This window comes from Aspergillus aculeatus, assembly GCF_001890905.1.
Source record: "Aspergillus aculeatus ATCC 16872 unplaced genomic scaffold ASPACscaffold_7, whole genome shotgun sequence".
Lineage (NCBI taxonomy): Eukaryota > Fungi > Ascomycota > Eurotiomycetes > Eurotiales > Aspergillaceae > Aspergillus > Aspergillus aculeatus.
Genome location: NW_017962982.1, coordinates 1,726,688 through 1,739,086, shown reverse-complemented (window position 1 = coordinate 1,739,086; position 12,399 = coordinate 1,726,688). Strand labels below are relative to the sequence as shown.

Genomic DNA, 12,399 nt, shown 5'->3' with positions numbered 1-12,399 from the left:
CAACGCGCCGGGTAAGATTGACCACAGAAGCGGCGGGGTGTAAGTAAGTTACTCCGTTTGTTATGGAGAAAGGTACGCAAGTACAGTAACTACAAGTTACATAGGAATAAGTAACTTCCATAGTATCAATCGCCGCAATTTCTCTCCCTTTATCGCCTCGCTTCATGATCATCCTGTCATAAGATCGGCGCGCGACTCTTCCCAATATCCTTTTTCTATGACAATCCATCTGCCATGTATGAGTATCAATATTTCCAACAAGCGGTCGCACACATCGTCTGCATTTATAAGGTACTTCATAGTGCAAGAGCTTATACCTACCGCGGGCTTCGATAAATGGCAGGGCACGCTGCACTCGAGCGGAGATTTCCTCCTCCTCGATAGGTAGGGGAGAATTACCTGCTGAAAATCGTAAGAATTATGCACGAGTGTTGTTTAGAATATTTTTTTTTCGCATTATTCTGGAGATTAAATCATATACAGTCAATATTCTGAGACATCCGACTAGTGGAGTGTTGTGTGTTTATGCCATGATCATTGCAGATAAGCAAGTACTCGGGAGACAATCCCGATGCTTATTTTGTAACTGCAGTGGACTTGTCACCAGTTTAAAATAATACTCTTGCAAGTATGCAGACTAGTCTCGAGTACAGTGGGCCCAGGTTGAGTAGGGAATGCTGGAGATACCGGATACGTGGCTGGTTTGTAATATGCTAATATTGATATGAAGTATTTTAGGAATTTATATTTCGGTTTACCGTTGGCACACGTTACCCTCTGCATCCATACCCATTAAGTTGGAAGTACATATATAAGAGTATATAGTATGTTTATGAAGTTAGAATGCTATCATAGTCCTTAGTACGGAAGACACGGTTTCACCAGCAAAATGAATTGAAGACAAGCGAGTCAAATACAGTATACTAGCTGAAGGGGTTTAATGTTTCGCCACCCAGCCTGAGTTAGTCTGCGAAGGAGTCCGTAGACTATTGGAGTATACGCTGCGAAATATGACCGCCCCCACCAATCCTTCGAAATGGCATCGTGACCCCGCCATTGTGAGAGGGGTCTTCACCCCTGCTTGAAGATGTCTCGTTACTTAGCTAGTTAATTTGATAACTAACTAACTTATTGGTGCTTAGTCAAGCGCGTTGGCATGAACCCTGATATCAATTCGCAAGCCCAAGTTTATGCCGCATATACAGTATCAATGGTTAAACATGCCTCCTGTTGTCCTCAGCATCATACCCCCACAGTCATAGCCTTCGGCGCTGTATCAAGATGTGATGCTGAGGTGTGTCCGCCCTGCGAAAACCTGGTACCGTATGATGGTCTGAGATGTGATGAAAGGGCACGGTGTTAACCCGATGTTGATTACCATTGTTGGACGAAATCGACATGTGATGTTTGCCAGCGCCTTTGGGGCAATTGTTTGATCGAGCTATCTCTTCATCAGAGGTGGAAAAGAAGGAAAGGATTGACCGATCAGCCTATCTGCCTGGCCACCTAAAGTACATCTTACTAAGAAAGTTGCTTGGTGATTAAAGGTAAAAATATAGAAATCATAGCTTCAATTACTATACATAAGTATAAGGAGCATGTTTATAAATCGGGTTCCTTAAGCAAAATATGTCATCTAACAATTGTGGTTTTTCTAGCAATTCTTAAGTTGTTTCACTAGGTTGTCTGTAGGTTCAGCGCATTTAAAACCCCATCAGTTCAGTAGATGATTGTTGTTATTATTTAATATAGAAATTGACATATACTAAATGTCTTCAGCTGTGTAGTGACCATAACCGGTGGCTTTGAGTTAACTCAGCCCTGGAGCCCCAGTCAAACTTCAGCACCAGTGATTTGGAAAGGCGTTATGAGTACTTGTACATAGTTTCCTGATAGAGAATCTGTTATACTCAGTAGACTGCATATGGAGTCTCGTTATTTTCAGAGCCTTGTGCCGTCACAGAAACAGAAAGGATCTTCTGATCGACCCACCGGTGCACCGCCTTGTGCTGTGTCACCGACAATCCGGTCAAGTTCAAATGATTACTCCAGGTGTGTGTCTGCCGAGGGAGGGGAGGGGGGAAAAAGGAAAGGGGGGAGGTGGGGATGTCTTGGTACGTAACTTATAGATAAACATACTACTCCGTACTAGCAGGAGGAGAAGGTAGAAGAAACTTCGAATGGGAGACCATGCCCTATTGTGCCCCCGGGGGGGCACCCCTTCCCCCTTTCTCCATTTGAGCTTGTAAAGCCTATTAAACCTTCGTCTAGGTGGTAAAGACCCAAATGCTTCTGATACGACACTATCCGAGTACTATATTAGGGGTCGCATTTCTGTAAGCAGAAGGCTTTGCATACAGCTAAAATAGGTATCCCCAAAGAGGTTCAGTTTAGCCAAGCAATCATACAATTGTCTACCTCTTGGTGTGGTGATATTGACCTTTATTGAATTGAAAGGGCGAAATAAGTTAAGTTACAAGGTCTTACTTAGTCAGTTTTTAAGCTAGCGACTTTACCTACCACGGCACAAATCGGCACTAAAACGCCAGTGGCCTATTATTAGAAAGCTATGTTTAGAGGACTGTGGCGGCGTGGCCCTCTAAATAACCCAGTACTTGAAACTATGTGATGAACTTTTAGCTGTACGGTACTACCAATAGACTGCTTCTACTCAGACAAGATACTCAGACCATAGCCATGTGGTCGAGACCTTGACCTGCTCAGTCTAGTCGATTCAAAACCGGGTACTAGATTTTCATCACTTCGAACGGTGGAGTAGAACAACTAGGAGAGTCCCTGCAATACGGAGTAGATACAGTATGGTTTCATATTGTTCGGCAATCCTCCATAACCTACATATATAATACCGCGGGGAAGATGCCAACATTACCCAGCGGTTGTCCAGAGCTGAGTCACGGGTGAAACATACCAATAGACCGTGTGAGGCGCAGAGAGTGGGCTTATTGGCTGCCACCTCATTTGATAAATGGTTGTGCCCTGGAGTGCCTGTAGTAGCTTCCCTGGTCTGTGTGCTAATTGTGGGTCAATCTTACCACATAAAACATAACAGCTCCCCCTCCTTCCGACCTTCATTGTTTGTTGCTCCCCTTCAGTTACTACTACTAATAGCCTTCCACTTCTACCTACTCTATTTATCCCTCACCTTTCCGAATCTTCCTTTCTCACTACCCTGGCCATAGCCGTCTCTTCCGTCAACAAGGTCCTGATTCTATCTCAACCAAAAGATACTGGCAGTGTATGTTGGAAGCGCTTTGAAACATCTCCCCCGCACGCCCCTATCTGTTGTTTGCGCCTCGAAGAATAACCGCTCGGTCTAACATGCTCTCCACAGTAGACATCCATCGACGAAATTTGACCAACGCCTGAGTCGAGTGCATTTCCAACCGAAAGACAATATCACCTAGATCTTTATCACGTTCTGTTTGGACCCCAACCATGTGGTATGTTCTGCTTTCTTGATAGTGCGGGCCGAGCTGCTCTAACTTGAATGTACTGCTTAGTGGCATTTTCGGATACATTAATTACCTCGTTGAGAGGGACCGCAAATACATCCTCGATACTTTGCTCAATGGTCAGTTTCCCTGTACCTGGTGGATCTAGTATCGTGCCATCCTAACGCTGCATAGGTCTATCGAGACTTGAATACCGCGGATACGACTCTGCGGGACTTGCAATCGATGGTGACAAGAAGAATGAAGTCTGTGCCTTTAAAGAGGTTGGCAAGGTTGCAAAGTTGAAAGAGCTTATCGCAGAGTCGAAACCCGACCTTACTAAGACCTTTGAATCTCATGCTGGTATCTCTCATACACGCTGGGCCACCCACGGAACACCATCTCGTCAGAACTGCCACCCACATAGGTATGTCAATCGTCCCCGGCTGCTTTCTGGTTCTTTGGCTAAAGCATACGACTGTCCTCCCGGGTGCATAGGTCCGACTTGAACTGGGAGTTCGCTGTCGTTCACAATGGTATCATCACCAACTATAAGGAGCTTAAAGCTCTACTGGAGAGTAAAGGCTTCCGGTTCGAAACAGAGACGGACACTGAGTGCATCGCCAAGCTCACGAAATATCTTTATGACCAACAGCCAGACATTGAGTTTACAGTACTGGCCAAGGCTGTTGTTAAGGAGCTTGAGGGTGCATTTGGTCTTCTCATCAAATCCGTGCACTACCCTCATGAAGTGATCGCTGCCCGTAAAGGGTCTCCCTTAGTCATCGGTGTCCGCACATCCAAGAAAATGAAGGTTGATTTCGTGGACGTCGAGTTCTCCGAAGACGGTGCCCTTCCGGCTGAGCAGGCTTCTCAGAATGTAGCCATCAAAAAGTCCGCCACCGGGCTCCTCGCTCCTCCTGACAAGTCCCTTCTGCATCGTTCTCAGTCTCGTGCTTTCCTGTCTGACGATGGTGTCCCCCAGCCGGCAGAATTTTTTCTGTCTTCCGACCCATCGGCGATTGTCGAACATACCAAGAAGGTTCTTTATCTTGAAGATGATGATATAGCTCATATCCACGAGGGCCAGCTCAACATTCACCGTCTGACCAAAGATGATGGAACCTCCAATGTCCGCGCCATTCAGACAATCGAACTCGAGTTGCAGGAGATCATGAAAGGGAAATTCGACCATTTCATGCAAAAGGAGATTTTTGAGCAACCAGAATCCGTGGTCAACACCATGAGAGGCCGACTGGATGTTGCGAACAAGCAGGTCACGCTCGGCGGGCTTCGACAGTATATTTCTACCATTCGGCGGTGCAGAAGAATCATCTTTGTTGCTTGCGGAACGAGCTACCATTCGTGTATGGCTGTGCGTGGAGTTTTCGAAGAGCTTACTGAGATTCCTATCTCCGTTGAGCTTGCCTCCGATTTCCTAGACAGACAGGCGCCTATTTTCCGCGATGACACGTGTGTCTTTGTTTCCCAATCTGGAGAGACTGCGGATTCACTTATGGCACTTCGGTATTGTCTCGAAAGAGGTGCCTTGACTGTCGGTATTGTGAATGTTGTGGGTTCCTCTATCTCGCTCTTGACCCATTGCGGTGTTCACATCAATGCGGGTCCTGAGATTGGCGTTGCTTCAACCAAGGCTTATACCTCACAATTCGTGGCCATGGTTATGTTTGCCCTTTCGCTGAGCGAAGACCGCGCTTCCAAGCAAAAGAGACGCGAAGAGATCATGGAGGGACTTTCCAAAATTTCCGACCAGTTCAGAGAGATCCTGAAACTTAACGAGCCTATCAAGCAAATGTGCGAAAAGTTTTTCAAGGACCAGAAGAGTTTGCTTCTGCTTGGTAGAGGTGGCCAATTTCCTACGGCCCTTGAAGGTATGCCTTGTGACTCTGGGGATCGCCATATGGTGCTTACTGATATCTTTCAGGCGCGTTGAAAATCAAGGAAATCTCCTACCTCCACTGCGAAGCTGTCATGTCGGGTGAATTGAAGCACGGGGTTCTTGCTTTAGTCGACGAGAACCTGCCAATCATCATGATTCTCACCAGAGACAATATCTTCATCAAGTCTTTGAATGCTTATCAGCAAGGTAAGTACAGCCGCCTTCCCGCACCTGAAATTATCATTCCTTGGCATATAGGCCCTTCAGGATAGACTGACCATATGATAGTTATCGCCCGTGGAGGTCGCCCTATCGTCATCTGCAACCACGATGATCCGGAGTTTTCTTCAGCTCAGACGGAGAAGATTGAAGTCCCTAAGACAGTCGACTGTCTCCAAGGGCTTATCAATGTCATCCCGCTTCAGCTCATCGCTTATTGGCTTGCGGTCACAGAGGGTTTGAATGTTGATTTCCCTCGGAACCTGGCCAAATCGGTGACCGTCGAGTAGTTTGACTATGTGGTCTTATCAGTACACAGCAAATAGGGCCATGTTGTTCTGTTTTCTACCATAGCCTTCATACAAATGACTACAATTTTTTCTAACGACAAAAGATGCGAGCGCTGGAATAAAGTATTCGTCTATCTTCGAGGATGATTTCTGCGTAGCTTGCCTTTAGATATATGCGAGCAATGAGCTCATTGCCACTATAAGGGCCCTCCGGATTAGCCAAGATGGCTTGATACCACGTATATCAAAGCTTGCAAACGTACGTAGTAACACTATGGAGTGGCTTAGCGGGGCCGGTTCGGACCCCACTTCCGGATCCCAACCGCAAACGGCCAACTTCCAGTTCGCTGTAAACTCTACACCTCGTCCAAATAGTCTCAAAAATACAACAGAGTAACTAGATTACAGATCACAATCCTCAGCTCAACGCAAACATGACTACAATAAAAGGTCCAGGAGCCGCACAGGTACACAACGGTGAGGGCTACCCAACTTCAGCATTTTGCACATGCCCTGTTGCTTGACACTAATCCCTGTAGGCTCGGGGCTCAGGATTGCAATCGTTCACGCGCGTTGGAACATGGAGATAATCGGCCCTCTTGTTGACGGGGCCAAACGAAGCCTCCTATCAGCCGGAGTACTGGAGGAGAATATATCACTGCATACCGTTCCAGGCAGCTATGAGTTGCCCTATGCCGCGCAGCGGTAAGCGAGCGTTAATGAAAGCCAACTGTTTTTTCGGTATTAGTTCCTCTAATGCTGTACTCCTAGGATTTTTGCCGCCTCACAGATTCAAGCTGCCAGAAGCTCGGCTTCTGCTCAGGCCATCAGTGCCACGGACTTGCTTTCTTCTTCATCTGCAGACCTTGCAAACCAATCTACTCAACCGCCATCTACTGATACGCCCCAGCCATTCGATGCCATAATTGCGATAGGTGTTTTGATCAAAGGGGAAACCATGCATTTCGAATACATTGCCGATGCTGTGACTCACGGACTGATGCGCGTCCAGCTGGAGACGGGCGTGCCTGTCATATTTGGTGTACTTACTGTACTGAACGAGGAACAAGGTCTGGAAAGAGCCGGATTGGGTAAAAAGGGCATGCATAACCATGGCGAAGATTGGGGCAATGCAGCCGTGGAACTCGGAGCAAAGAGAAGAGACTGGGCTGAAGGCAGAAACATTTAGGGTGGATCAAGCGGTTGACAAGTTATATGGCCCGACTTGGAAAGAACCTCTTCCTGTTCTTACTCAAGGGTTACAATCGATGAAAATTTTAGCAGATGAAGCCTTATTTACTAGATCGATGTCAAGGAAGGGCCATCCCGTTTATCATAATAGGCTGAGATATTGAGGAGAAGCCCTTAATTCTCGCAGAAATTGCCTACTCATCTATTGATTAGAACCTGAAAACTTCACTCTTGCATGCGTTCGTTGTCGATGGCGTCGCCCTTCGCCGCATCATCTTCATCGTCATCTCCCTCGAGAGCCGCTTTTGCCGCCCGCTCAGCTTCTTCAAGCAGCTCCTTGGGTACCTCTTCGTGTCTTCCTTGCGTGGGACCATCTAGTGAACTAATCCAAGTCATTTCGAGTTCAAAGTCCTTGTCCTTACTGTCTTCATGGGCGACGTAGATAATGCGAGCTGCCTCTTTCACGCCATCAATGAGACTGAGATTGCCGGCACTCAGGTCCAGTTTCTCCAGCTCAGCCTTCGCCGCCTGTCTGCCCTTTCCAGTTGCGGCGCCATAGTAACCCTTTCACATTATTAGCATGTATCATCAACTCAAAACCCTGCAGCCAGGTGGTCTTACCCAATACAGACCACTCGGTTCGATCATGTATAAGCCTGGACCTCCGGCTTTTGCACCCTCAACCTTCCCGCCAGAACCTGCTTTGGGTCCGCTTCCAACTTGACCGTCAACCGCAAGCTCCGCTTCAGAGTCCCAGCCTCCGACAATAGCGGTCACTCCGAAGGGCCTCACGCTCGAATAGAGCGTGTAAGCCTGTACGTAGCTGCCGAGCCGGTTCGATAGAGCGGAGACCGGTATAGGTCCCTTGTAGACATTTCTCCACGAAGAAGCCTCGTCTCGAGCTCTCGAGACGAAATGCCGACCGTCGGGAACTAATCCTGCCGAGACCTACATCAACACCAGCGCACATGTTAGCATAAGCAAGTTTAGCAATGAGCTATACGGCTTTATCTAGGCACGAGGTGAACACCATACAATGCCGACATGGCGATCAACTGTTGCTATCCTCTTGTTCGCACCAGGCTTCAGAAGCTTGCTGCTGATAATCTTCTCCACCGCCAGTACAACACCGTCTTTGCATCTGATGCCAACGGCTGTTCCCCCATTTTCGACGGCTTTGACCGCATATTCTACCTGTAGGAAATAGTCAATGACTTGCCTAGCCCCCTGAATTACTTGCACAGGACTTTACCTGGAAGTTACGGCCATCGGGCGAAAACACCGAGTTCGAGAGATCATAGCCAGTACCAATAGATGTCTAGATTATAAAGGTGTCAGTTAGTAGGAGCAGGGTTGTCAGGAGTAAGCAGACAGCCTAAACGAACCATGGCGATTGTGAACAGTCGCAGAATTGGTGAGAATCGGGATGCAAGGATGTGGAGGAAGTGTCAGGTGTAGGTGGATGGTTACTGGGTATAAAGTGTGATGAGTCCGGGACAATAGATCTGGAAATTCGTGAAGAAAGGTATGGTGACTTCAAGCAAGTCGGCTGACGCGCGTAGTTCGTTACCTATGCCTAAGGTAGTACACTGGAAGGAGCTGCCTGGCCTTAGCTCAGGTCGCACGGACCACTCGTCGCTTTAGGGGTATACGAGTCACGTGGTAGCGTATCAAGTAAGATGACGTTGTCCCATGAGTGCATCTGGACAAAACTGTTTCCAAGCGAAGCTGAAAGTACAAGTAACCAAGTGCCGGACAGCCAATAACTTTCCAGGATGGCATGGTCATAGGTCGTAAAAATCTTTACTTTCTAATACCCACTTGTATACTTGTGGTTGTACAGTACCTTCACTATATTCAATCGTGAACTCCTCGGTAAATCTGATTCTCTTATCTCATATGCCCAACGAACCATGATCATTTGGGCATTGGGCAGCATGTGTTCTCACTGCCCGCTTCGTACCCAGTGCCTTATATATGTATCAATCCACTACTCCTGGTCTAAAACTGCGGCCGTCTCTCAGAAAGAAGCGACTTTGCTCAAAGGACAATCACGTTCTCTCCTTCCCTCCTATTCATATATGCATAACTGGGACTCCACCCGAAGCAGTTGCTTGATCTTCATCCACCGGGGCATTCTCGCACTTGAATCTTTTCCCCTGGAACAATAACTCTGCCATGGAGTCTATATTTCCTCCTCAGTGTCTCTTCTGCAGCCAGGGGACGAAGGGTTCCGAAACACTCGCCCCATTGACCGAACTTTCATGCTGTAGTCAGGTAGAGGGTCCAACACTGCTTCAAACTCAGCTCCTGACCAAAAGGGCTTGTAGTGCCGGCTGTCGGCATCCGAAAGTAACATGCAACTCCAGCAAGAACTCGCTGCGCTTTTCGAGAGGAGTATGACACTCGAAATATCAACACCCCTTGCCAGCGACCAATCACTATGCTCTGTTCCTGTTTCCCCCGACCCAAAGTTGTATGATATCAGGAAGAACCCGGCCAGCACTATGAATCTGCACCCCACAGCAAGTGACACACTGAGGTATCACAACATTGATCCATCAACACTTCTGCCAAGACAATGGAAGCTCTACGAAGGAGCAATGGCAGAACAACGGTCACGCCTAATCCAGATGTGGCAGTTGTCACCGGAGCACCGATACCACAGTGACCAGGGTAAGACCGAGGCTACCTGCATGTCTGATTCCTGGAGCACATCGTATGAAACTCGCACAGTTGATGATCTCGATATGTATGATTTGGACCAGGGCGTTGACCACAGCGTCAGCCAGTATGCCGAGCCATACATGATTAATGGCTATAGGGCTGTCGCTCAGAATGACAAAGAACACTCCAACAGAAGAGATGGGAGTGCAGCAAGCGAGTCCATGGCAGGATCGACATACAGGCTTGCAAATGATCCTGTTTATCGCTCCCAGGGCCAGAGATGGTGGGAGTATGTGCATTCGGCATCACCAAAGTACTATTATTGAGAATATGTACCGACGATTGCTTCTTGGGGGTGTAAATTCATCACAGCTAGCGATTATTGCTCACAATGTATCAGAAATCCGACCACTGTCACGGTCGATATGCCTGTGCACTCTTCTTTAGGGGCTCCGATTTTTTCGAATGCGCAGTCGGGAGGCCATCAAAAAATGACAGCGCAGCATAGATATAGAATACCACATATATCACAGGCCCATAACACAGATTCACCAGGCATGGTGTCTCTATGGCAATGTCATGTTGATATGATCTGAGCCGTGTAATGTTCATACGAAATTGATGGAGACCAGAAGAAGGAAGTTTTATTTTCTGACTAGTGCCATCCCACTGAACGAGTCGGGAAAATGGAGCAGAGGTTTATGCACATGCTAGAGCAAAATTTATACTATTTCTCCATCCTGCTGGATCATCCTGATATCATAACCCAAGGGTTGCCAAATGTCGTTCAACCCTCCGCCCCTTTCCTACTGGCACACAACTTCCTGGCTGCAAGAGTCATGGATAGGGTCATGATCTGAAGGAAGGGGAGGAGGAAAAGAAGGAAAGAACTTGACGCAACTACCACCACACAAGGAATGGACGGCACCGGAGAATCAAGTTAGAGAGTGACTCAGCCAATGCTACGTTCTTAGATCGTAGAGATTGCTGCTGGTTGGTATAACGTAAGCCCCTATGGTCGTGGCAGGAATGCCGTCAAGAAATTGCATATGTAGCATAAATCGGACCGAGCTCCAGAGAGAAGCGAAGTAGTAGCAAAAAACAGAATCGAGAGAGGAAAGAAACGTGTAGATGCCTTCCAGGCCCTGGAAGGGCAGAAGCCGTGGCCGGGAAAAGGTCACTTCAACATGCCACGCTGGGGCACACTACTCGTCATTGAGTGCTGCCATGGCCTCCGCAAGAGCATCAGCGGAGCGTTTGACCTCATCAACAGCCTCCGCGGCTCGCTTGATCTTCTGACATGGTTGGCCCGGCAAGTAGCACCATTTTTGCAACTTGGCTGGAGAAGCCTCTGCCATGGCCTCGGCCAAGGCATCAGCTGAGCGTTTGACTTCTCCGGTTACATCGGCCGCACGCTTTATCATGGCGCAAGGCTGGCCAGGGAGATAGCACCACTTTTGCACACTGACAGCTTGCACAGTAGTGGCAGCAAGAGTGGCAAGCATCAAGGATAGGAGCTTCATGGTGGCGGTTGAATATAGCAGAGGCAAAGAATGGTATTTTGTTGTATATGTTATTGAATGGACAAATAGGACAGATTTGCTTGTTTTCTGGCACCGCACAGACCATGAAATATGGAAGGGGAGGCATCTTATATATGAGTGACTTAAGCATAAAACATAACGAAAGGTGCTGCCATGATCGTTGAATAGGTGTTTCAATAGAATGGGCTTCTATTGATGAAACTGGTGGACCGCAGAATATGTTGGCGAAGGCAAGACTGATAGCCCTATTGCGAACAAAAAGGAAAAAGAACAGAAAGGAAGCATCAATCATGGAATATCAGAGAAAAGCCAATGGCATGGGCTAGAATGTATCTTGTCTGCTGTCAAGTACGCAAGAGGTTGGCGGGCTGATATTTTTGGCGGAAACCTGAATCTGGTACTAGAGAGGATTCGTATGGTAATGGCCAGCAGAGACTGTGAGTAGAGTGAAGAACTAAGAGTAGCATCGCACATTGCCTTGTGATTCTCGATATCCCGTTGTTCCAGTCGCTCGGTCAGGGCCTGAATAGAGATGAGGTTCAAAGGTGTGTTGAAGAGAACAAGACAATGATTGGCTAATCTTTTCCCAATTCAGCCCTCAATAAGTTCGAGTCGATTCAGCGGAAAGGAAATTTCACATTCAACATGCAGTCATTCAGATCCTAGAGAGATGTTGAACAGGTCAGATGTACAGTACCACGAACTGCGTCCATCTAGTATCCGGCGCCGGAATCCAAACGCGTTGGTCCAAGAAATGATAGAGCATTTATCAGCGCCGCAGGAGGAACGACACCGGCTACATTGGCTACTTTGGCAGTCAGCTCCGAAGTACTATTATGAAGGAGACGGTCAAAATTACCTTCTTGGCACATTCTCGTTGTATTGAGGAGAGATGCTCAATCTAATTACGTAGCCTGTCAGTTAGTTCAGGGTTAGCCAGCTCCAGCCAGGCACTAGGCAAGAGATAAGATCGGCCCGTGCTGTTGTCAGGGAAAAAGGAAAGGTCATGGTGGATGCCGAGACGATCCGCCCGTTTTTTCCGGTGTCTCGTGCATCTCTCCTCCCTCGCCTCGCTCTTTTCTTGCCGTCCTCCGTCTCTTTCTCCTTCCCGTCGTCCTCTTTGCCAAACCAGTGCT

The 12,399-nt window shown here is 47.6% G+C and overlaps 5 protein-coding genes across 5 annotated transcripts; 3 read left to right on the top strand and 2 right to left on the bottom strand.

Moving 5' to 3' along the window:
• Window positions 1-3,130: 3,130 nt before the first annotated feature.
• Window positions 3,131-5,690, top strand: gfa1 (glutamine--fructose-6-phosphate transaminase (isomerizing) GFA1). Its single transcript, XM_020196216.1, has 5 exons — window positions 3,131-3,461; window positions 3,522-3,592; window positions 3,648-3,879; window positions 3,951-5,344; window positions 5,398-5,690. The coding sequence occupies exons 1-5, from the start codon at window positions 3,457-3,459 to the stop codon at window positions 5,622-5,624; spliced, it is 1,929 nt and encodes a 642-aa protein (XP_020056929.1). The 5' UTR covers window positions 3,131-3,456; the 3' UTR covers window positions 5,625-5,690.
• Window positions 5,691-6,295: 605 nt separating this feature from the next.
• On the top strand, window positions 6,296-7,050 carry ASPACDRAFT_60398 (lumazine synthase RIB4; the record flags this gene model as incomplete). The annotated part of the gene is made up of 3 exons (XM_020203552.1): window positions 6,296-6,338; window positions 6,401-6,566; window positions 6,633-7,050. The coding sequence occupies 3 exons, from the start codon at window positions 6,296-6,298 to the stop codon at window positions 7,048-7,050; spliced, it is 627 nt and encodes a 208-aa protein (XP_020056928.1).
• Window positions 7,051-7,277: 227 nt separating this feature from the next.
• Window positions 7,278-8,440, bottom strand: ASPACDRAFT_119115 (proteasome core particle subunit alpha 7; the record flags this gene model as incomplete). Its single annotated transcript, XM_020196215.1, has 4 exons — window positions 7,278-7,616; window positions 7,674-8,000; window positions 8,088-8,246; window positions 8,438-8,440. The coding sequence occupies 4 exons, from the start codon at window positions 8,438-8,440 to the stop codon at window positions 7,278-7,280; spliced, it is 828 nt and encodes a 275-aa protein (XP_020056927.1).
• Window positions 8,441-9,248: 808 nt separating this feature from the next.
• Window positions 9,249-10,233, top strand: ASPACDRAFT_78549 (uncharacterized protein). The gene is made up of 2 exons (XM_020205205.1): window positions 9,249-9,329; window positions 9,383-10,233. Exon 2 carries the CDS (start codon window positions 9,410-9,412, stop codon window positions 10,043-10,045), a length of 636 nt encoding a protein of 211 aa, XP_020056926.1. The 5' UTR covers window positions 9,249-9,329; window positions 9,383-9,409; the 3' UTR covers window positions 10,046-10,233.
• A 691-nt stretch (window positions 10,234-10,924) lies between these two features.
• On the bottom strand, window positions 10,925-11,242 carry ASPACDRAFT_43167 (mating alpha-pheromone PpgA; the record flags this gene model as incomplete). Its single annotated transcript, XM_020201208.1, has 1 exon — window positions 10,925-11,242. The coding sequence occupies one exon, from the start codon at window positions 11,240-11,242 to the stop codon at window positions 10,925-10,927; it is 318 nt and encodes a 105-aa protein (XP_020056925.1).
• Between the last annotated feature and the right edge of the window lie 1,157 nt (window positions 11,243-12,399).